Here is a 26,103-nt window from a genome sequence, read left to right on the forward strand (position 1 = left end):
GTTGCCTTCCTTGAGCCGAGGTTCGCCATCTGCACTCACCCCTATTGTCTGGTGGAGCGGTGCCCTCAGTACGAAAAAGAAGCTCTGCTTACCGTGGGACTAAAGTCGTATCCGTCAGGCAGTGGAGTTGTCCTTCAGCCGCTCCAAGAATTTACACGATGGTTTCCAAGGGACACGCTTGGAGAGTCCTTCCTTGGTTTGGAGTGCCATCTGCGCCTCGCCCCTAACGTCCTTCCTTGGTTTGGAGTGCCATCTGCACTCGCCTCTAACGTCCGGTGAAGCTGTAAAGGCCAGCTGCGGCCAACAGCTATAGTTTACCGAAAAAAAAGGCTTATTTATACAGGGTGTAAGGGACAGGTTGGCCAAAACGAAAACAGCTGATTCAGATGAATGTTCTGAATCAGATGGCAATTTTCTCACCGGAAGTGCACCACAGCCTTATAATTAACGATTTTTAGTTTTGACGCCGTGCAATGTGATTTTACAAGGAGAAGTATCGCGGTGACACGTCAGTTCAGAACTGATCAGCGCGGGGAAGGATTTTAAATATTATACATTGATGCTTTATGGTATTTTTTTAATAATAATAATAATAATAATATATAAATATAATCCTATTTATTTGTGGTCGATATAATAAATATATATATATATATGCTAATAATAATAATAATAATAATAATAATAATAATAATAATTTATTTACTTACATTTTTTGATCTTACAATATAATATACAGTCCATCCATCTCTTTTTTGGCACCCCTGGCCTTGCAAATATTGAAAATGATATCATAATTACAATATGTCATTAAATTTAATTAAAACATTATAATATTCCTACAATAAAATAATAAATGTCACAGTATTACTAATGTCAATCTCTAATATTAAAACTATAATTATATGCCATGACATTTATTTATTATTTTATATTATATCGCTATGAAATATTATTATTTCTTTATATTATTACATAATATCATAGACATGATTTTAAAAGAACAAATATTTAAAAAAATCCTGAAAGAATTTCCATTGCTTTTCAGTTCAGAATAATGGTCTGAATTCACAGTTTCAGGTTTTGCCAACCTGTACCTTACACCCAGTATATTAGGTCACCAACAAGATTTAATTTAATAATGGACGAGAGCAAGAAAACAAAAAGAATATATATTAATTATGGTCGAAGTTCGACCCCTGGGCGGACAGTTATTATTAAATAAATAAACAAATAAAATAAATAATCTCAGGACAATTCACACAGCGCCATCTAGACCCAAGTTAAGCTAGCTAAAGCTTGTGTTATGGGTACTAGACAACTGATACAAGTACATAGATAATGTTTTTTCGTAAATACATACATATTATACATAGAAAACACCCAGACCGATACGAACAGTCATACTTATGAATATAAATGTTTGTGCCGTGCGAGGAATCGAACCCGCGACCATAGGGCGTAAAGCGCTAGACCACCGAGGCCATCAAATATTTAAAATGTTCAAATTTGTCATACCTTATAGAATTCTATCAACTCCTCTTTGGTTATGGTGTTCAGCTGCTCCACTTCAACTCTGGGACGGTCGAAGTTGTAAACCTGAAAATAACGTATATATAAAATTCTCGTGTTACAGTTTTCGTTCCCATACTCCTCCGAAACGGCTTGACCGATTCTCATGAATTTGTTAGCGTATTGAGTAGGTCTGAGAATCGGCCAACATCTATTTTTCATCCCCATAAATGTTAGGGGTAGTCCACCCCTAAATTTTATTTTTATTTTAAAGCAAAACAACGTTTGCCGGGACAGCTAGTATAACATAAAGTTGTCAATAGGAGCTGCCTCAGCTGTTTCTGATATATGTGTAACCTCAATGTGGTGCACCTATACAGCGCTAGTTTCCAGGCGGCCCACATTACTCATTATAAAAAACTAACATGCGGGTTTTTAACTATATACAGATACAAATAAATTAAACAAAAAAAAAATTCTAACCCTTAATTCGACGGAGATTTTTGTAGCAAAAGAAACTGTTTTTTTAGTAGTCATATTTTTGACTAGCTAACCCCTGCGACTTCGTCCGCGTGGAACTTAACTTTATTTTTCTAAAATAAAAGTAGCCTAAGTTACTACTTATTACATCAGCCACCTACCAAAAAAAATCCGTCAAAATCGGTTCAGCCATTTTAGAATTTGGCCGGAACAAACAGACCGACAGACAGACAAAAATTATAAAAATTGTTATTTTGGTATATGTACAGTCTATATATTCATATGCAGGTAGTAAAAAACGGTTATTTCAATATTACAAACAGACACTCCAATTTCATATATATGTATAGATTATATATATCATTACATAGTACAAAACAAAGTCGCTGTCTCTGTCTGTTCCTATGTATACTTAAATCTTTAACACTATGCAACGGATTTTGCCGTTTTTTTTAAATAGATAGAGTGATTCAAGAGGAAGGTTTATATGTATAATACATGTACACCCGGGCGAAGTCAGGGTGAGTAGCTAGTAATAATATATATATGAATATATAAGTGTAATCAATGTTATAGAAATCACTCACCTGTGCCGTGATCTCGCCCCACAGTTGCGAAGCGCGCGAGGACATCCGCTTCGGCTTCTCCAACTTCTGCGCAGCGAGTGCGGTGCGGTGCTTCAGGAACTCTTCCTCCGTCATGTCTATTAGGTACGACTGAAAAAATATTTCCATTAAACAAACAAATAATACCTTTTTTTTAAATTAACACATTTCCATGTAAAAGCACAACTGGAATAAACTTTTCAGTGACAGTTAGTTCTTTCAAACATAAATTATTTTTTTTAAAGAACAAAAATCATTGTAGCAGGGAACACATATAATATAATAAGCATCTAAAACATGTACCAATACACCATTTATGTTATATATTTAAATATTATTAATAAATTTTATTATAATAAATATCATTACATAGCAATATACCTACTTAAATAATATAGAATATACTGAATACATACATTAATTATTTATTACATACATTTACATACCTATTTATAAAATGGTCTTAATTTTAACGTTTTATTTTCTTTTTTTTACGTACGCTCTCTCGTGTGTGGTGGCCCCACTGAAAATCAGCAGTATATATATACTGCAGTATAAATGCTGAGTGGGAGTCACATTCAGCGTTACTAGTATGTTTTAGCTTTTAGCTTTTAAGTTGTATAGTATATAAGATAGATAGCATCTAAGAATACTGTAATGCTGAATAAATGTCTTTATTATTATTAATTAATGACGACTGAGGCTTTGAAGCCAGCTACCGCAAGAGAAACCCCAAGTAGCGCCCGTGACTTGTGACACGGGTGTAGATTTAAGAGGCCCTTTTAGACTGCATTAACACTCACCTTCACTACTTGCAGTTTCCCACCAGGCCCAACTAAGACCGGGATAAACTCATTTCTAATACAATTCGCTTTAGTATCCAAAATAGAACCGGCACGCCCTGCGCTCGTCGACGGAATGCCGCGGCTCACCCAACGAAAGAGGATTATTCAACTACCGACCTCCGTATTTATAGACTGAAGTCAGTGTAGTAGGTTGGTCTATAAATACTAGATGGCGCTATTTACAATATTTGTAATAATCTTTACATTGCGTACTTCATTAGTACTAAACACAAACTACCTTCTTTTAATATCATTTTAAAATATCGGATTTTTCTACAATATTGATGTGAACTCTAACATTAGTAATGGGTCTAGTGTCCCCATTGCTAGCAATGTACCATGTTAGGTTGACCTCTACGCAGTTCCACCTAGAAACCAACGTGGTTAACTCCTGGTCAGGTTGCTCTCCAAGCGTGTCCCCTTGGAAACCATCGTGATAAATTCTTGGTGAATTTGTCACGATGGGCTTACTGACCTGACCTCATGCGCATCTTATCATCCTCCACTGGTGCCCAGCCATTATTATCAGCCATAAAAAAATAACATAACGTCATCTAGTCCCACGGTAAGCAGAGCTTCTTTTTCGGACTACTCTAATGCTGTTGGCTGCAGCTGTCCTTTACAGCTCCACCAGACAATAGGGGGTGAGTGCAGATGGCACTCCAAGCCGAAAGGACTTACAGAGCGGCTGAAGGAAGGCAACTCTCGCTTGACGGATGGGACTTTAATCTGAGGGCACTGATAGGGGTTCGAACCTCGGCTCAGGCCGTCGTAATTTCGATCCCTGTTTGAATTAGACGGGTATCGATCGGAGGGGAAGCAGAACTTGTGTTATAGTACTAGATAACTACAATAATAATAATAATCATCTCAGGACAATTCACACAACGCCATCTAGACCCAAGTTAAGCTAGCTAAAGCTTGTGTTATGGGTACTAGACAACTGATGTAAATACATAGAATTTATTTTCATAAATACATACATAATATACATAGAAAACACCCAGACCGATACAAACAATCATACTCATGAATACAAATGTTTGTGCCGTGCGAGGAATCGAACCCGCGACCATCGGACGTAAAGCGGTGTGCTAGACCGCTAGACCACCGAGGTCGTCTGATAAATTATATAAATACTTAGATTGAATGAAGTAGTTACCTGTGAGCCAGCTAGGAAGGCGTCGATTCTTCGCTCGAGGTAGGCCGGGTGTCGATCACTTTGTACTATGACTCGTAGCCCCTGAACTCCGTTGGAGCGACGAACGCCGCTGAACACAATATAGCCAAGTTGTTCCTATAACAATAATAATCCATATATATAAAAATGAATCACTGTTCATTCTGTTCGTTAGTCTCGCTAAAAGTCGAGAACGGCTACGGATTTGGCTAATTTTAGTCTTGATTTGTGGAAGTCCAGGAAAGGTTTAAACGGTGATAAAATGTGAAGAAATTGCATAGGAAATAGTTAAAACACCAATTTTACTTTCTATACAAATTCTTTATACCCTACCTCTGACATATTATTTAATTGTAAGGCACTACGGAGTTTATGAGGTCAGCTAGTAATAATATATATTAAAACTCTCGTGTCACAGTTTTCGTTTCCATACTCCTACAAAAAAAACTTGGCCGATTCTCATGAAATTTTGTGGGTATTGAGTAGGTCTGAGAATCGGCCAACATCTATTTTTCCAAATGTTAGGGTAGTACTTAAATTTTTATTTTTTAGACAAAGTTTTTAGTTTCTATAATTTTAATACAACATACAAAAATACATATAAAAATATCATCAAAATTTTTTATAGCGTTAATTTATATAAAAAATGCCGGGACAGATAGAAATATATACATATTCTCAGACCTATTGAATATGCATACAACAATAAAATTTATAAAAAAATAGGGGTTTTTCAAACTGTTTCGGAGGAGTATGTATTTTAATGTAATTATAATAATATTTGTGACATATATATAATATCACATTATATATAAATAAAAATGTTAGAGTCCTGAGAATCCTTATCACTTAGGGGCTCCGAAAAATAGTAGCCGATTAAGACCTACTGAGTATGCATATAAAATTTCATAAAAATCCGTCGAGCCGTTTCGGAGGAGTATGGTAACTAACATATTTTTTATACCACGTAGGTGACAAACAAGCAGACGGCGCATCTGATGGTAAACGATTACCGTAGTCTATGGACGCCAGAGACACCAGGGGTGTTGCGCTGTCGACTCGAAAAACATTGTGACATGAGAATTTTATATATAAGATACGAACCTTAGTCCTGAGAATACTGAAGCAGGGCTCCGACAGTGTCTGCGCCAGCAGCTCCAATGCTACATTCTGCCTGGTATCCCGAAGACCGCATGCATAGTACAGAGACGTGCATGATGACTTGTGTACGGAGTTTTCTGTCTCTCGAAGAAATGTTGTACCTGTTGATTATTTAAACATGCATATACTGATCATCCGCAACCGAGGGGTGAAGGTTGGGGCCTCGAGGTCCCTTAGCCCTGTCATCGATTCTGGGCCCATCAACCTCCTAGTAGAGAAAGGGGATTGTTAGTAACGTGGACTGATGATCTTATAGCTAGCAATGTACCATGTCAGGTTGATCTCCACGCGGTTCCCTCTGGAAACCATCGTGGTAGATTCTTGGTGAATTTGTCACAGTGGGCTAACTGACCTGACCTCATTCTCATCTTATCATCCTCCACTGGTGCCCCGCCAGCGTAAACTGTTGTCACAGGCAGGTGGACCACACCATTATCATCCATAAAAAAAATCTCACAGCGCTATTTAGTCCCATGGTAAGCTGTAGTAAACCGTTAGTGTAAGCGGGTGCACTATTTCATTATCATCCATAAAAAAAACGAGTAACGGGACTCTATTAGAGACTCTACTCCCCATAATGGGCGAAGGTTGGGGCCTCGAGGCCCCTTAGGTCCAGTATCCATTCCGGGAGCAACACGAACTATAATTGACACAGAAAGTATTTTTAGTCAGAGATTTGAACTCAAGACCTCTAATGTGTAATTCTGGGTAGTAAATCACTAGTTTACATAATATCCTTGGACAATTCACGCAACGCCATCTAGTCCCAAGGTAAACAGAGCTTGTATTATGGGCACTAGACAACTTATATAAATACATTTATTCAAACACATTTTGTTATAAATACATAGAAAACACCCAGCCCGATATAAACAATCATACTCACGAATACAAATGTTTGTACCGTGCCAGGAATCGAACCTGCGACCATCGAAAGTTGCTGCTAAACCGCTAGACCACCGACGCCGTATATAACATAGAGTACTGACCTTTCCCTAACTCAATCTCTCTGTGCAGTAGTAATTGTTGTGCTAGCAATGGAGTTGCATCTTTGGGTAATCTGAAATAGAATTCAAAATTGTCTTTACAATAATAATATATATTTCATTATTGCATATTATATGTAATATTATGTATAATCATATATATAAAATTCTCGTGTCACAGTTTTCGTTCCCATACTCCTCCGAAACGGCTTGACCGATTCTCATGAAATTTTGTGAGCGTATTGAGTAGGTCTGAGAATCGGCCAACATCTATTTTTCATCCCCCTAAATGTTAGGGGTAGTCCACCCCTAATTATTTTTTTTATTTTAAGGCAAAATAACGTTTGCCGGGACAGCTAGTATATATATAATATTATGTGTGCCAGGAAAAACATTAAGTTTTAAAAAAGTAGCTGATTACACTAATAAAAGCTTACGTAATGTCAACAAACTAGTTTTACCTAAGTGCCGTTTGACGAAAGTCAGTAATTCGTTTTATGGAAATTGCGTAAGGTTTTACAACAAACTCCCAGAGTCTGTAGTCAATTTGCCAGAAAAAAAATTCAAATGTGTCATAAAATATTTTCTTTGTAGAAAAGCTTATTATAAAATTGAAGAATTTATAAATGTTAATAATGTTTTGTTTATTATATATGACACTATAAAACGGTAATTTGTTTTATGAAAAAAGGCAGTTAGTCTTTATTTTAGTGGAAAATAAACAAAATCTATTTTGATACAACAACCCTATATTTATTCATTCTTATATTAATGCATTATAATTAAACACCCACACATTATTTCTGAATAACCTATAAAAATGGGTAATTAATATTAATATCCGATAGTGTCACAACACTATTTTTTGTTTTGTTTTATTTATCCTTAATGGAAAGGCAAAGAGTCTAGGCCCATACAGCCGTTGTCTTTGGCATCATTTCCGTATTTTCTATTTAAAAAATGCGAAAACCTGACAACGTCAAAAACCTCGAATTCTCTCTTTATTCTTTATTGTACACACACAGGAAAAAAAATAGCATTAATAAAATAAAAGTAATGTATAAGAGTTTCTTTCAGCAAACCTAGAAAATGTTATAGGACAATGTGGTCATTAGATCAGTCATACATACGTGTACGAGAAAAGAAAAAAAAGGGAAAAGAAGACATTAAAATTATATAAATATTTCTTATATAATATATATAAAATTGTCTTAAAGATTAAAAAATGGAATGGCTATAAACTTCAAGCAGATTTTCACCCACGTGAAATGTGCTATACTAACTAAATAAATATCTTATACTAGCTAGTATAAGATGTTTCAAGACTCACTTGTTTTCTAAATTGTTGGCAATTTTCAACGCCCTCTCGCGGGTCAAGTTGCCAAACATGAACCCTTCCACGTGGACTTTCCTCATCAGCCGCGCCGCAAAGTCGTCTAACTGCTCCACTGTCATCTCTGATGGAGAAGAATATTCTTCATGTACTTATTAACTAACAGAAGCAAATTCTGCTGCGTCACATAAGATAAATTTTTCATTGATGTTTTACTATTCTTACTAATATTATAAATGCTAAAAGAAAATAGCTCTTATCTGTCTGTCTGTCTCGCTTTTCTGCCAAAACTACTGAGCCGCTTTAAATGAAATTTGGTACACAGATAGTCTAGATGCTTAGAAAGGAAATAGGCTACTTTTTATTATAAAAAAAAAGGATTACAATGTGTTGAAAGGGAGATGAAAAGTTTTGTCATTTTTGAAGCTTGAAACTTATTTTTTTTGGCTGTTGATTAAATATAAATAAATATGACATTCAAAGTGAAATTTGGTAGACAGATAGTCTAGATGCTTAGAAAGGAAATAGGCTACTTTTCATTGTAAAAAAAGGATTACAAGGGGTTGAAAGGGGAGACGAAAACTTTTGTCATTTTTGAAGCTTGAAACTTATTTTTTTTGGCTGTTGATTAAATATAAATAAATATGACATTCAAAGTTTGTAAAAATCTTACCCTAAAGGTGGGTAAAATAAAATAGGGGATCAAAAAAACCTGTACTCTTATTTTATTTTTATTCCACAACTCATTCTGAACGCTGATTCATCACACGAAGAACGCGCAAGAAACTTGCGAGTTGCTCTTTCAAATAATCATTGTAACTTTACATTTTTATGTTAAAATAAGTGAATACAAACTACCAACCAGCACTACTTTATTAGGGTCTAATATTAAATACACAATAAGTTTAAATCAGTCGTAGTGATAAGAGCAGACCAGTCACTACAAGCAGCACTCGTTCACGAGTATGACGGTTGAGCCATCACTGCGGTAGATTAAAAGGATAACTGTGATGAACTGGACGGTAGGTTTTTTTTTAATATAAAAAATTTGATGTTCATAAACGGCTAATATGTAATAAATGATTTTTGAATTTTTAATTTTTGACTATTTAAAAGTGCACTTTTGTATGTGTCGGTTAAAAAATCTTGAGACTATTCAAAACTTAAAAAGCGCTTATTAAATGTTTAAAGCGGTATTTAATTGAATTAAATGTCACACACTTAAACTTAAAAACGTAATAATAAATGATTTTTGATTTTTTGACTATTCAAAAGTGCTTAAATGAAGTTTATTCTATTCTATTAAAAAAAATCATACGTTCTGCTGCGTGGAGAAGCTGCTTTCTGGTCCAGACTATATCAGAGAGGCATAGTGCTTGTTGGTAGACTGCATGCTGGGGAATAAGATATTTTTTATATGAGACATATTCTAAATACCTTTAGACTAACATACATACATCTTATTAATGTAATAAACTGTATAAATTATTATTATATATACTACTAGCTGTCCCGGCAAACGTTGTTTTGCCTTAAAATAAAAAAAAATTAGGGTGGACTACCCCTAACATTTAGGGGGATGAAAAATAGATGTTGGCCGATTCTCAGACCTACTCAATACGCTCACAAAATTTCATGAGAATCGGTCAATCCGTTTCGGAGGGGTATGGGAACGAAAACTGTGATACGAGAATTTTATATATGAGAATGTATTATGTGTTATTATAAATTATATGTATAAATTATTATTTCAGTTACACTCGCGTGAAGTTTATAGCCAATATGTTATTCTGATGTATAAGCTAGTTTATTGAAAACTTTAATCAAAATCCGTTTAGTAGTTTTTGCGTGAAAGAGTAACAAACATCCATCCATACTCACAAACGTTCACGTGCCCCTCCAATCGATCCCCCGTCCAATTCAAACGGGGATCGAAATTACGACGGCCTGAGCCGAGGTTCGAACCCCTAGTGGTGCCCTCAGTCTAAAGTCGTATCCGTCAGGCGGGAGTTGGCCTTCAGCCGCTCCATAAGTCCTTCCGCGGGTTTGGAGTGCCATCTGCACTCGCCCCATAACGTCCGGTGAAGCTGTAAAGGCCAGCTGCGGCCAACAGCATTAGAGAGGTCCGAAAAAAAAAACGTTTACGTTCATACTATTAATAAGATAAAAAAAAAGAATACCTGATAGGGTTGTTCTGCTTCGAAATTTTTGATGCCTCTTATGTGATTTTCTTTCATGATTTCGAACCTTTTAGGGTCCGCCTTGAAGTTCACCATATGTTCAATTATCTTGTCCAGTAACACGTGTTGTTTGTCATCATATCCGTCTATTGTTACCTGTAATAATATATTTTTAGTTACTACTAACTTTTGCCCGCGGCTTCGCTCGCGTTAAGAAGTATTGTATTATTATTATTAAGTAGGTATAGTTTTTGCCGCTTTACTTTTGTTTCCTTTCTTAGCGGATGCCTACGTCACAATAGCTTTATGCATGCAAAGTCTCAGCCCGATCGGTTTAAAATTGACAAAGTTCCATACAAACTTTGAACCCCTATTTTATCCCCTTAGGGATGGAATTTATCAAAATCCTTTCTCACGTAATGCCTACGTCGTAGTAGCTTTATGAATGCAAAGTCTCAGCCCGATCGGTTTAAAATTGACAAAGTTTCATACAAACTTTGAACCTCTATTTTATCCCCTTAGGGATGGAATTTATCAAAGTCCCCTCTTAGGGGATGCCTACGTCATAGTAGCTTTATGAATGCAAAGTCTCAGCCCGATCGGTTTAAAATTGACAAAGTTTCATACAAACTTTGAACCCCTATTTTATCCCCTTAGGGATGGAATTTATCAAAATCCCCTCTTAGGGGATGCCTACGTCATAGTAGCTTTATGAATGCAAAGTCTCAGCCCGATCGGTTTAAAATTGACAAAGTTTCATACAAACTTTGAACCCCTATTTTATCCCCTTAGGGATGGAATTTATCAAAATCCTTTCTTAGCGGATGCCTACGTCATAACATCTACAAACAGTGCAAATATGATCTCTAAGATCGCCCCGCGCATTGCGCTGTAATAAATAAATAAGTCAGGCGACTCAGCCCTCAGCCCTCGGGCAGTCTCGGCGATGTGAACTAACAGTGAGGCAGGACTTGTCGTTGTGTACTCACAGTGAGTCCGTATTTGTTGTGTACTCACAGTGAGTCCGTACTCTTCGAGTTCTCACAGTGAGTCCGTACTTGTCGTTGTGTACTTACAGTGAGTCCGTACTTGTCGTTGTGTACTTACAGTGAGTCCGTACTTGTCGTTGTGTACTTACAGTGAGTCCGTACTTGTCGTTGTGTACTTACAGTGAGTCTGTACTCGTCGTGTTCTTACAGTGTGTCCGTACTTGTTGTGTACTCAAAGTGAGTCCGTACTCTTCGAGTTCTCACAGTGAGTCCGTACTTGTCGTTGTGTACTTACAGTGAGTCCGTACTTGTCGTTGTGTACTTACAGTGAGTCCGTACTTGGCGTTGTGTACTTACAGTGAGTCTGTACTCGTCGTGTTCTTACAGTGTGTCCGACTTGTTGTATACTCAAAGTGAGTCCGTACAAATTTTACTTCGAGTTCTCACAGTGAGTCCGTACTTGTCGTTGTGTACTTACAGTGAGTCCGTACTTGTCGTTGTGTACTTACAGTGAGTCCGTACTTGGCGTTGTGTACTTACAGTGAGTCTGTACTCGTCGTGTTCTTACAGTGTGTCCGTACTTGTTGTGTACTCAAAGTGAGTCCGTACTCTTCGAGTTCTCACAGTGAGTCCGTACTTGTCGTTGTGTACTTACAGTGAGTCCGTACTTGGCGTTGCCGACGGTCCACCTCAGTCCGGCCAGCTCTGCTGCGTACGCGAACTGCTGCAGGCTGTCGCGCAGCACCAGCACCCACACCGACGTCAGGTTACAGTTCAGCGGGTCCGCGTACGCCAGTGGACTGTAACGACCAAATAGTGAGTGAAGTCCAGGTATGCCAAAGGACTATAAGGACAAATAAATAAGTGAGTGAGTGAGTTAGTGAGTGAACAAGCAAGTGAGGATCACGTATGCCAAAGGACTATGAGTATAAATAAATGAGAGCGAGTGAGTGAGTAAGCGAGCGAGGGGGGCGGCATGTATAGAGGACTATAAGGACAAATATTTAAGCGAGTGAGTAAGTGAGGCAGGAGGGATCCCCCGTAAGCAATGGACTGATAAGGACAAATAAATAAATGAGTGAATGAGTGAGTAAGTGAGCGAGGAAGCTCCATGTATGCGTAAGGACTGTAAGGACAAATAATTAAGTGTGTAAGCGAGCGAGGGGGGCTCCATGTATGCCAAAGGACTATAAGTATAAATAAATGAATGACTGAATGAGTGAGTGAGTGAGCGAGGATGCTCCATGTATGACAAAGGACTATAAGGACATAATAATCAAGTGTGTAAGCGAGCGAGGAATTCGTTGTCCCTCTTGAACCATAGCCTCATTAGGGGTGTGTAATTTTGAAAAAAGTGACTATAATATAAATGAATGAGTGAGTGAATGAGTGAGTGAGTGAGCGAGCTAGTGAGAGAGTCGAGTGAGTGAATGAGTGAGTGAGTGAGTGAGTGCGTGAGTGAATGAGTGAGTGCGTGAGTGAATTAATGACAACCATATTCTAATTTAACATACCTGACTATATCAAATGTGATAACCGCCTTAGGCAGAAGGAATTCGTTGTCCCTCTTGAACCATAGCCTCATTAGGGGTGTGTCCTGTTAATTTTGAAAAAAGTGTTCTGAATTAATATACAGATGACTGGGGGAAGGGGATTGTTAGTAATGTGGATTGATAACCCTATTGCTAGCAATGTAATTTGTCAGATCGACCTCCACGCGGTTCCCCTGGAAACCATCGTGTTAAAATCCTGGTGAATTTGTCACGATGGACTAACTGACCTGACCTCATGCTCATCTTATCATCCTCCACTGGTGCCCCGCCAGCGTAAACCGTTAGCGCAGGCGGGAGCACCATTCCATTATCATCCACAAAAAAAAATATACAGATGACTGGTGTTATAGCATCCGGATTTTCCAGAGTAGTCCACAAGATGGCGGCCTATGAACAGTAAGTACAGAAAAAGGTAGCGAGCAGCCAGAGAACGGAATGGACGAGTTGCGAGCCTGTTTCTAAATGCTTTTTATGTAGTTTTGAGAAAATACCCAGTAGAAATACTATATGTAGTCTAACTATAATTACAAACAATTAATATTGAAAACAATTATAATTAGATGTGTTTTTTTTGTGGATAACAAATGGTTCTGTTCTTACCTTTGGAATGGTGCAGCCCGTCTGATCAAGGCACATCTCTCGGTTTACTGCTGGCGGGGCACCTTTCTCCCATGATGTTCTCCATTTTATAACATGATTTCAGTCCTTCTTCAATGCCCTTACCCTTGTATCGTGACAAATACACCAGGAATTGACGCCATCGATAAGTTGGTTGATCTCAGGGTCATTTGTGCGTGGTCGCGTGGATGGTCGATCCTGACAGTGTCAAGCAATTTTACTAGGTAGTTCGGGCAATTAGATAGGATTGATTACTAATGTTAGAATTATTTGGTGATTTTCCACCAATGTTCAAAATTGCTTAAATTAAATTAATTTGAATAAAGGATATAAAAGAAAAGTCATAGCTGCCTTACGGTCCTTATATATGGTTTAAAAACTTTCTGCGGTTGGTACTAAACGTCTTTTAGTGCAGTCTTTGTCGTATTACCTATAATTGATTATGGAGATGTGTGTTATTCAAATCTTAACCAAGACCTCCTTAATAAAATGGATCGTTTACTCAACAATTGCATACGTTTCATATTCGGTACCGTAACATATGTAGTTTAAATTTATATTTTATTTATATGTAATCCATAAACTTATATATTTTATATTGGTATATATTTTATATAATAATACTAATATTTTTATATATTTGCATCTGTATATATATGTATACTATTTTTCTGTATCTATTTGTTATAATTTTTGTTTTTCTTTTTTTTTTCAATTAATTATTAAAGTGCACCGCCTTATTATCTCTGATCAACGCGACGGTTGACTGGTAGAGAATGCCATAAGGCATTAAGTCCGCCATGTATACATTTTTGTGTGCAAAAGAATAAATAAATAAATAAATAAAAATAAAAGAAAGCTAGTTACCTTGATGATGGCGGGCGCGATGGCGTCTATGGTGGGGTCGTCGCTGGTCTCCAACTGCAGCCGCGCCGGGATGAACTCGTTGACGGGCGGTAGACACAGCTCCGGACATGACGTCACTGATTTCCATTCCTACATATAAAGGATATATCTATAGTATTAAAGTTTTAGTAAAATTTAAAAAAAATTGACGGCTTCGGTGTTCTAGTGATTTAGCACACCGCTCTACTTCCGATCGTCGCGGGTTCGATTCTTCGCAACACACACACTATGTGTGTGTATGTGTGTGTTGTGCACAACATATATTTATATTCATGTGTATGATTCTTTGTATCGGTCTAGGTGTTTTCTATATATATTATGTATGTTTTTACAATACATGTAAGTATTCTATCAGTTGTCTAGTACCCATAACACAAGCTCTGCTTACCGTGGGACTAGATGGCGCTGTGTTAATTGTCCAGGGTTATTTATTTATTTATATCAGTTGTCTAGTACCCATTACACAAGCTCTGCTTACCGTGGGACTAGATGGCGCTGTGTTAATTGTCCAGGGTTATATATTTATTTATATCAGTTGTCTAGTACCCATTACACAAGCTCTGCTTACCGTGGGACTAGATGGCGCTGTGTTAATTGTCCAGGGTTATTTATTTATTTATATCAGTAGTCTAGTACCCATAACACAAGCTCTGCTTACCGTGGGACTAGATGGCGCTGTGTTAATTGTCCAGGGTTATTTATTTATTTATATCAGTAGTCTAGTACCCATAACACAAGCTCTGCTTACCGTGGGACTAGATGGCGCTGTGTTAATTGTCCAGGGTTATTATTATTATTTAGTCATATTTTTTACAAACTAGCCACATAACTAGACCATCATTGCATCTCATATCGTCTAGGCATCACCGTCTCATGGATGCAATAAAATCTTTGAATTTCTCAACTTATCTATACATATAAATAAAATTGGAGTGTCTGTTTGTAATATTGAAATAACCGTTATTTACTACACGCATATGAATATAAATACGGTACATATACAAAAAAAACACTTTTTACAATTTTTGTCTGTCTGTCTGTCGGTCAGATTGTTCCGGCTAATCTCTGAAATGGCTGGACCGTTTAACGGGACTTTTATTAGCAGGTAGCTGATGTAATAAGGAGTAACTTAGGCTACTTTAATTTTAGAAAAATAAAGTTAAATTCCACGCGGACGAAGTTGCGGGTACAGCTAGTAAAATATGAAATCCCTTGTCTGCACAACTTACGGCTGCAGATTGTCTGCCAAATAATCCAAGAATATTATATATAAAAAAACTCTACCTTTATTTTGGCTTCCTCGATATCCTCCTGCAGATACTTGGTTCCGTACCACGGCTCCGTTTGGGTGCACTTCTCTCCAAAACATCTATTCGACAAAAAGAATCATTACATTAACAACGGATGCTGTTTGTGGGGACTGGTCTGTTCAGGTTACGAACACTGATTAGATTTTTTGTTTTTTTCAATAGCATACGCTGGTGGTCACTCTATTCTCCCAAATTTGAATTTAAATGGATCTGTATTATTGTAAACATGTACAACATTTATTTGAAAAGAATACGAGCTGAGTTTCTTGTCAGTTCTCATCTCGAAATCATTCCGAACTGACGGTAGATTTAACATATCATAAGAGACTGTAATAGACCTACATGAATAAAGACATTTTGAATTTGAAATTGAATACGTGAAGCAAAAATTTATAGACTCGAGCCACAATGACCTCATGAATTTTCATCCCCACACGCTAGAACACTTAGGTCTCGGACAGTGCGGTTTCAGAGGACCTTCCTCCCGTGTACACTTAGATTGTGAAATGAACTACCTGCCGAGGTTTTCTCGAGAGACTGCAGTATGGGGGTTTTCAAGAAGGGTATGTTAAGGGTTCTTAAGGGTCGGCTACGCGTGACACCCCTGGTGTTTCAGGCGTGTATAGGCTACGGTAACAGTTTACCATCAGATGGGCCGTATGTTTGTTTGCCACCTATTTTGTAAATTAAACCTACACCCGGGTCACAAGTCCCGGGAACTGAGAGGAGTTTCCCTCTCTGCTCACCATGAATACATGGAATGATAACAAATTTGATACTCGAATTTATTTCTCTTTAAAATAAAAAATAAATTAATTAAAAAAAATATTTTTATTATAAAAATACTCACTTTGCTACAACTGCTATTCGCACGTTCTCAGGCGTTAGTAGTGACAGCATCTCGTCAATGAGTTCCGGCTTCCATTCCGAGATCAAGTAGTATGCGCTTAGTACATCCTCCATAGGGTATTCCTGAAATTTTTTTTAATCACATGAGGTCTGTATTGGGCGGGGGGTTAAAATATCACAAGGGGGTGGAGAAGTGTATTAAAATCACGTGTATTTTGTTAGGGTTCACATCGATAGGCACCACCCCACAACCAGGCCCCTGGAGGCGCGCGCGTGTACCCACGCGCCTCCATGAGAAGGTAGGGTGCAAGCCATAGCACCCTAACCAGAGAGAGGGGGCCTGTCCTACAACATCTACAGGACAGGCCAAGCCGCCGAAGTCTGGGTTGAGTGCCAAGTTCGAACCCCGGACTTCGGCCCGCGGCACCTCGAGGTATACCGTGTGGTTTTTTAGTGGGTACGAGTCCCACACACGGTTTAAAATGTTAAAAAAGGATCACGTGAGTAATGAACGGTCCATAACAAGTGTACCCATTTGTTTACCTGCAACAAATGCACGTGGCCCGTGACCAGACTCCTGGGTTCCTGTGTATCCTTGAACCTGAACTCCATGGCCATCAGGTCCCGCTGTTCCTCCCACACCCAACGCTGAGCGCCCTCGCTCCTCAGCATGCTGATGTACTGGCGGGAGAAGTTACCAATAATTAACTTATTCTCTTTCTTCTTCTTTCTTTCTTTTTAATTTATACTCGAAATACTGTATAAATAGGCTCATCTAGGTGACATCGAATTAAAAAAAATACAATTTATATTACTTACTCTTCCAGTGACGGAAACACTGATATCTAATTATTAACGGTACTCATTTCCGTTAAAAAACGGTAACAAGAATTAACCGGTATATCCGATCTAATAGTCATTCACTGCCTGACAAAAGCAAATTTATTGGGTTTTTAATTATTTCAATATTAGTATTCGTTTCCGTTAAAAAAAACGGTAAAGGAAAGAACCGGTATATTAATACCGATTTTTTTATTAGAACCTACTTGGAACACTAGGTAGATAATATCATCTATATGGTTCACTCCTTCTTCTGTAAGATCTACTTGCACTCCAAAGAAACCGAACCCGCGAGCGCCGATCCGGGATCCACCGACTAAACTGCAACACAATAGGATTAACTGTTTAGTCAAAACCAAAATTAGGATGTGAACTGAGAAATTTCTAGTAATTATATTTATTTACTAGCTGTACACGTGACTTCGTCCGTGTGGAATTTAACTTTATTTTTCTAAATTAAAAGCACCTGTTACCTGCCAGAAAAAGTCCCATCAAAATCTGTCCAGCCATTTCAGAGATTAGACGGAACAAACAGACAGACAGACAGACAAAAATTGTAAAAAATGTTATTTTGGTGTATGTACCATATTTATATTCATATGCATGTAGTAAAAAACGTTTATTTCAATATTACAAACAATTTACTCCAATTTTATTTATATGTATAGATTATTTGTCTATTATTAACCACAGCAACGCGTGGTCGGGTCTGCTAGTATAAACATATAAAATTCTCATATCACAAGTTTCGTGTTTATACTCCTCCGAAACGGCTTGACCGATTTTGATGAACTATGTATATTCAGGTCTGAAATTAGTTTGATATTAAACTACTTTTTTTTTTTGTGAATGATAATGGAATAGTGCACCCGCCTGCGCTAACGGTTTACACTGGCGGGGCACCAGTGGAGGATGATAAGATGAACATGAGGTCAGGTCAGTTAGCCCATATTGACAAATCCACCAAGAATTTATCACGATGATTTCCAGGGGGAACCGCGTGGAGGTCGACCTAACATGGTACATTGCCAGCAATAAGATCAGTGAATACTCACCTATTACACCATCCTCTGGCTTTGAGAGCAGACAGCAGGCTCCCAGGTCCTTCATGTCCGAGCAGGTGGGACAAGTAGTGGCCAGGCTGATAACACAATCCCATCAATAACAAATGTGCAATGAGAGCCACGAAATAGAAATAGAAATAATCTTTATTCAAATAAACTTAATACAAGCACTTTTGAATAGTCAAGTTTTTTTATTCTACCGCTCATTCGGAATACAGACTCATCACAAGAAGAAGGAGCAAGAAACTTGTGTATTGCTCTTTTAAATAAATATTTTTTTAATTAGATTTACATTAACAATGATTAGGCATGCGACAATCAACATAGAAACCGCTACGCACTCAATCTCTGTTCAATCAGATAACATTGTCAGCGCTATGAATTTTAAGTTAGATATTTTCTATAAAAACATTATTATCAACTATATGTTTGGTGACTTCAATGACAAAAGAAGTGAGAGTTTTTTATGTAGAAAATACAAGTAAATCATTAACCTACCAAACTATAATGTATATCAAATAGTTAAAATTTTCGAGTCACAATGTTAGTTACCATAATCCTCCGATACAATCCGTTTGCATTTTGACATTGTTAAATTTATTATTTTGTTTTGAGTTAATAGACAATTATACATGCAGACTATTATTTATTCAGTAGGTTCTGATGAGAATCCCAAGTAGAGGAACTACCCTCGTTATATATATCAAATATCAAATTCTCGTGTCACAATTTTTCATACTCCTCCGATACAACTTGACTGATTTTTATGGTAGGTCTGAGAATATTACCCCTAAGTGGTAAGGGATATTCACCCCTAAATATATTTTTTTATTTTTTTTCATGTTATTATTATTTAGGACTGAAATATACATACAACTTTAAATTTTCATCCTTCTAGCATTTACTCCTATTTTTAATAGCTATTTTAATTTATATGGCAAAATCTATTTTTCACACCCCTAAGGTGGACCATTCGTCCACCCCTAAAATATATTTTTGAACAATTTTTTTTATAATGTTTTATTAAAAATATATACAACCCTAAATTTTTATCTTTTATTTTTTATTCCTTTATTTTTTAATAGAGATTCTTATGAGATAGAGATTTATATGGCAATACAACATCTGTTAATTGTCTAATTCTTCGTACCGCATAAGCGGCAGAATTAAGTCGATTCGCCAATTTAGTAATATGAGCACCCCATTGCAACTTGGAACCTAATGTGATACCTAGAAATACAGTATCGTCAACAAAATTTATAGGTTTACTAGCTTTTGCCCGCGGCTTCGCTCGCATTATTTTATCCCCTTAGGGCTGGAATATATCAAATTCATTTCTTAGGGGATGCCTCCGTCATAGTAGCTTTATGCATGCAAAGTCTCAGCCCGATCGGTTTAAAATTGACAAAGTTTCATACAAACTTTCATCCCCTATTTTATCTCCTTGGGGGTAGAATTAATCAAAATCCTTTCTTAGCGGATGCCTACGTCATAACATCTACCTGCATGCCAAATTTCAGCCCGATCCGTCGAGTGGTTTGGGCTGTGCGTTGATAGATCACTACGTCAGTCACCTTTGAGTTTCCAATACGATTTTTGAATCTACCTGCCTTACATTGGGGAATTGGGGATTTGGGAACGTTTGCTGGGGGCAGTTAGATGTATATTATTTAATAAATACTATATAACTCACGGCACTTTTGTAATGCTTCTTCATATCCGGTATGGGGAAGTCTATGGACAGAGATCTTAGATCTTTGACTGGGAGGCAGTACGCTCGCTTGCGCCGCAGCCTCTCCGGATATGGATGCTCCTCCCACCGCGGCGACTCTACAGACTTGTCCTCCACCGCGGAGAATAGAGGCACCACTATTGCTTCTAATTCGTCTAAGGACTCTGGAAGAGTTAGATATCATTCGATTGGGAGATCCCCCGACCTATCCACAGTCCAATTGAAATGGGGATCGAAATTAAGACGGTTAGAATCCCACCCGACTAAAATCATATATATAAAAACACTTCAGTCTTGACTCTTACAGACTTGTCCTCCACCGCGGAGAATAGAGGCACCACTATTGCTTCTAATTCGTCTAAGGACTCTGGAAGAGTTAGATATTAGGTTAGAACGCAGTTAGATGTTGGGGTTACTTCGATTGGGAGATCCCCCTCCGATCGATCCCCTGTTTGATTCAATTGGGGAGTGATAATACGACGGTTCGAACCCCTAGCGGTGGTGTCAGATTAAAAGCTTATCTGTCTAGCAAAAGCTCACTTTCAAGCGATTCCACAGACTTGTCCTCCACCGCTGAGAATAGAGGTTCTATTGCTATCCACTATTGCTTCTAAATCGTCTAAGGTTTCTGGTAGATTTAGAACGCACTTAGATGTTGGGTTAGAACGCACTTAGCCGTTGGGATCACTCAATCAATAGATTTCCTGTCCAGTTCAAACGAGGACCGAAATTACGACGCTTCGGATACCTAGTGATGGATGTCCCAGATCTCCCACTCTTACAAACTTGTCCTCCACCGCGGAGAACAAAGGCCACTATAGTTCCTAATTCCTCTAAGGTTTCTGGAAGAGTTAGACGCACTTAGATGTTGGGTTAGAACGCAGTTAGACGTTGGGGTCACTCGAATGGAAAACCCCTCTCCGATCGATCCCCCTAAGTCGAGGTTTGAGCCCCTATCGGACCACGCGGCACCGGTTCTTCGTTCTTAAGTCTGTGAAGTTGTATCCGTCAGGCGGGAGTTGGTCTTCAGCCCCTCCATGACTCCTTCCTTTGGTTCGGAGTGTCATCTGCACTCGCTCCCTATCATCCGGTGAAGCTGTAAAGGCCAGCTGCAGCCAACAGCATTAGAGTAGTCCGGAAAAAATGGCCTAAGTGAAAGCGCGATAGATAGACAGACAAACAGAGTTACTTTTGCATTTATATAATTAGTAAGGAAGAGCATACCTTTGCCCATAACGACTAGAGTGGTGATGTTCGAAGAATACCATTGCTGGTGGAATTTCAGCAGCTCCTTCCGTACGTCGATGCCTTTCGACTTCGGTATCGTCTCCAGGGTATCTCTGTTGCCTGGTGGAAATACAACAAATATTAAACTGGATACCTCTTTTCCCTTCGGAGAAATTTAATACTTACAAAACAAATTAACTTTATAAAAGATGGCTCAACTAGAATCTCCAAAAATAATCCATTCTCAAGTCTAGGTATTTTTTTATGGATGATAATGGAATGGTGCACCCGCCTGCGCTATGGGGTCGTTCAAGTATGACGTAAGCAGATTTATTACAATTATTCACCCCCATCCCCCTTGTCAGCAAAAGTAAGCAAAGCTCTTACCCCCCGCCATGATTACGTAAACATTTTTTATTTATTTTTATTTATTTAGGATCAAAAACAGGTTCACGATTAGGAAACTTATAATTATTTTACATTTTCTATGTACTATGTTATTGTAAACCCAACATGCATGATCACAAATTATATTACCTCACCCACATATCTTAATACTTTAACAAAACTAAACGCATACAAACTAATATATTTTCTACTTATAATTATGATGGTGTATATGTAGTGGGTTGAATGAGGAAAAAAGATATAAGATATGTGTGTTACAGGTGTTACTATAGATACGAGGAAAAATGCATTTGTATGTGCGAAAGTGTATTTGTACATATGAGTGTAGTGTGGGTGGGTGTGTGTGTTGATGCGCGCGTATGTATGTGTGTGCATCAGTGTGACTAGGTAAAGAGAAGGAATTATATTATGATTCTATGTGATTACAGTATACGTAAGGCTCTAAGTTTATTAATTACTGACCTTCTAAAACCTATATATGACATTAAATATATCCAATTCATTAAAGTTATCATTGTACGACTGCAAAATGAGAGTAATAGGTTTACAAAACATTGTTCGACTTGCTTTAATCGAAATTAAAATTAAAATTTTGCAACTAGTGTATTGTTTTTTTAGCAAAGACAATGTGAGGGTTTCCATTCGTGTAAAAAGTAAAAACTACCGATGACGTAGCAAAACCGAGTGATGAATTAGCAAAGCAAAGATCCCCCCTCCCCCCAAACCCTGACTTACGTAACACTTGAACGGCCCCAACGGTTTACGCTGGCGGGGATACCAGTGGATGAAAAGATGAGCATGAGCTCAAGTCATTTTAGGCCATCGTGATAAATTCACCAAGAATTTATCACGATGGTTTAAGGATGCTCGGGAATCGCGTGGAATCAACCTGACATGGTACATTGCTAGCAATAAGATCATCAGTCCACATTACTACCAGTCCCCTTTCTCCCGAGCGTAGGTATTGCTTCGGAATCGGCTATTTAAATCGCCATATATGAAAGTCATTATACATGCCAGAGGATGTAGATGTTTTATCATCCACACTAGATATATTCATATATTAAACTAACTGTACGCGCCACTTCGTCCGCATGGAATTTAACTTTATTTTACTAAAAAAAAATTCTAAAATAAACTAGCCTAAGTTACTCCTTATTACAGCATCTGCCAAAAAAAGTCCCGTCAAAATCGGGCCAGCCATTTTAGAGATTAGCCGGAACAAACAGAGAGACAAAAATTTAAAAATATGATTTTTTGGTAATTCATATGCATGTAATAAAAAACTGTTATTCCAATATTACAAACAGACACTCCAATTACATTTATATGTACAGATTCTGATATTCATTTCATGATGCTCGGGTGCACTCACCAGTTCTAAATTTGTGGTAAGGATGCTCGTGTGCACTCACCAGTTCCGAACTTATGGTAAGGATGCTCGGGTGCACTCACCAGTTCTAAATTTGTGGTAAGGATGCTCGTGTGCACTCACCAGTTCCGAACTTATGGTAAGGATGCTCGGGTGCTGCTGTACTCTTATTCAACTGGTCCAGCCTCCAGCCGTCTAAAGACATGTTCTTCTCGTGTTCAGAATTGACTGCACTCAACTCCCGCCCCGTGGCTGACTCAGTGAATAGCGGCGAGATGAAGAATTGCGCGAAACTGATGAGAGAATGAGGTAGACTTTAACATACATCACATTCTACGGCCTCGGTGGTCCAGCAGTTTAGCATATCGCTTTACTTCTGACGGTCGCGGGTTCCATTCCTCGCATGATAGAGACACAAAAACATGAAAAGTTGTACAGAGTAGGTTATTATTTTTACTTCAAAATACAGACTAAAAATAATTATAAATGTCAAGTAATTTTGATGCAGACGAAGGCGCTCGGGTCAGGTAGTATAAAATCATATATTAGTTCCATTATCTACAAAAAACAATACTTACATATCTAGGGCTCCGGATAAATGTTCTGGCAGCACGTCGAAGTAGTATGTGGTGTGGTCTGATGACGTAGATGCATTTGAGGAGCCTCCGTGTTCTGAGAGGAACTTGTTGTACTCATTTTCCTGCAATATCAACGGAACTTAAATCTTTATTTAAAAAGTAATTCAATTGATTTCCTTGCCAGTTCTTCTCAATTGGATCTATATACTGAACTGGACGATAGGGGAAAAAAATAAAATTATAATGTAAAATTTTGAGTTTCTTGCCAGTTCTTCTCAATTGGATCTATATACCGAACTGGACAGTAGGAAAAAAAAAATTATAATGTAAAAAATTTGAGTTTCTTGCCAGTTCTTCTCAATTGGATCTATATACCGAACTGGACGGTAGGGAAAATCTATAATATAAAATTTTACGGTAATGCTATATATATATATATATATATATATATATATATATATATATATATATCTATATATAGTATATATATTGAACTGGGCGGTAGGGAAAAAAAATTATAATGGAAAAAAATTGAGTTTCTTGCCAGTTCTTCTCAATTGGATCTATATACTGAACTGGGCGGTAGGGAAAAAAATAAAATTATAATGGAAAAAAATTGAGTTTCTTGCCAGTTCTTGTCAATTGGATCTATATACTGAACTGGACGGTAGGGAAAATCTATAATATAAAAAAATTTACGGTAATAAGCGGCTAAAATGTCCTACATTAATAAATAGAATAGAATAGAATAGAAAATCATTTATTCAAATAAACTTACATTGAAGCACTTTTGAATAGTCATTACATCATTTTTGCTTTATTACGCGCTTTTAGAAAAGAAGGCGCGCTACTAACTAGCAGAAGCACGTTGCTGTGACTAAGGTTCATAAAATAATATTACTATACTATAAATTGAGATTATTAAGCTATTCCTGTTATCTTTCAAGTTGGATCAAATTGATAACACATTGTGTATAATCAATATTTGCGGTATAAAATCGGTTCAGTAGTTTAGGGAAGTCCATGAACGGACAAACAACGTGATTAAAAATATATTCATCTAATATTTTTGGCATTATTTTTATATATAAAGTGTGACGTTATATACATTTTTATTGACTGCTAAATTAGAATCCTACATTAAAATATTTTTTTATGTATGAAATAATTAATTACTAGATTAGAAGAATTTTTGCCTCGATATAATATATATATATATATATATATATATATATATATATATATATATACATCGCGGACAAACAACGTGACACATAATTTCTATATGCAAAGGTTTACCTCGGGATATTTTTTTGTTCCTAAGAACAGCATGTGTTCACAGAAGTGCGCCAGACCAGGTAATTCATCCGGATCACTTAGATAACCTGAAATAATACAATAAATATCATGTTTAGTTCACATTTAGTATGTATGTCATAGTGTCATCAGGGGGAAGCGGACTGTTAGTAATATGGACTAACTAGCTTTTGCCCACGGCTTCGTACCTACATTAAAAGTTAATTTATGACATTATGAAATGGGTACCTACATTATCAAATATCCTTTCTATGGGGATGGCAACGTCATAGTAGCTTTATACAAGCAAAATCTCAGCCCGATCGGTTTAAAATTGACAAATTTTTCATACAAACTTTCATCCCCTATTTTATCCCCTTGGTGGTAGAATTAATCAAAATAATTTTTTCTTAGCGAATGCCTACGTCATAACATCTACCTGTTAAAAACAAACTGCTAAATTTGAGCCCGATCTGTCTAGTGGTTTGGGCTGTCTCTTTTTTAAATACTATTTTAATCTTCAGTTGCCAGTATTGACGTTTATATATATTTAAATTATTATGTAATCGATTTTTCAGTACAAATGTAAATAACCAATGTCACTAATAATGTACTACTATATTCCGTTCTTTGAAACGGAACACTGCTATAATACAAAATAATGGGATTTCACAACGTCATTAAAAGATGTGCGCTAATAAAACCTGTTACGATTATTCAAAAAAATCGATAATCATTATCATTTATAATATGACAACACTTCATACGTAAAGTATTATCGAAATAGCAGGCGCACTATTCCATTTTTAATTTACTTAAAAAATGTTTAATTTACAATAATAATATATTAAGTGCTTATTTTGGAAAATATAAAGACATATATATTTATACAAATGACGACAATGCCATCTATGAAAGCATTTCGAAAACATTGCGTTAATTTAGCACTGATTAGGGGTGGAATTTATGGAAAATAACAAAATGAGTAAATATATCTTAGCTTTGCTAAACGTCATATTTCATAACATGTATATATAACTTTTAGATTAATTTTGAAAATCGTTTTGTTTTTTTTTATA

General features: G+C 37.1%; 1 protein-coding gene across 1 annotated transcript in view; it reads right to left on the reverse strand.

Annotated features, from left to right (window-relative positions):
* The window catches only part of LOC131850392 (insulin-degrading enzyme), a 31,902-nt gene that overhangs the window by 1,249 nt on the left and 4,550 nt on the right, over nt 1-26,103 (reverse strand). The window contains exons 4-24 of the mRNA XM_059200605.1: nt 25,028-25,113; nt 23,729-23,850; nt 23,274-23,443; nt 21,368-21,490; nt 20,105-20,307; nt 18,403-18,488; nt 17,554-17,668; nt 17,051-17,188; nt 16,509-16,630; nt 15,633-15,717; nt 14,310-14,438; nt 12,786-12,868; nt 11,927-12,071; nt 10,283-10,438; nt 9,421-9,496; nt 8,100-8,226; nt 6,773-6,843; nt 5,727-5,884; nt 4,605-4,739; nt 2,580-2,708; nt 1,519-1,599 (exon numbers count right to left, since the gene is read on the reverse strand). Of these exons, the coding sequence (XP_059056588.1) occupies nt 1,519-1,599; nt 2,580-2,708; nt 4,605-4,739; nt 5,727-5,884; nt 6,773-6,843; nt 8,100-8,226; nt 9,421-9,496; nt 10,283-10,438; nt 11,927-12,071; nt 12,786-12,868; nt 14,310-14,438; nt 15,633-15,717; nt 16,509-16,630; nt 17,051-17,188; nt 17,554-17,668; nt 18,403-18,488; nt 20,105-20,307; nt 21,368-21,490; nt 23,274-23,443; nt 23,729-23,850; nt 25,028-25,113 (2,540 nt within the window). The remainder of the gene's footprint in view (nt 1-1,518; nt 1,600-2,579; nt 2,709-4,604; nt 4,740-5,726; nt 5,885-6,772; nt 6,844-8,099; nt 8,227-9,420; nt 9,497-10,282; nt 10,439-11,926; nt 12,072-12,785; nt 12,869-14,309; nt 14,439-15,632; nt 15,718-16,508; nt 16,631-17,050; nt 17,189-17,553; nt 17,669-18,402; nt 18,489-20,104; nt 20,308-21,367; nt 21,491-23,273; nt 23,444-23,728; nt 23,851-25,027; nt 25,114-26,103) is intronic.

The sequence above is a fragment of the Achroia grisella genome, unplaced genomic scaffold (genome assembly GCF_030625045.1).
Source record: "Achroia grisella isolate CSIRO2021 unplaced genomic scaffold, CSIRO_AGI_Agris_v1 utg768, whole genome shotgun sequence".
Classification (NCBI taxonomy): Eukaryota; Metazoa; Arthropoda; class Insecta; order Lepidoptera; family Pyralidae; genus Achroia; species Achroia grisella.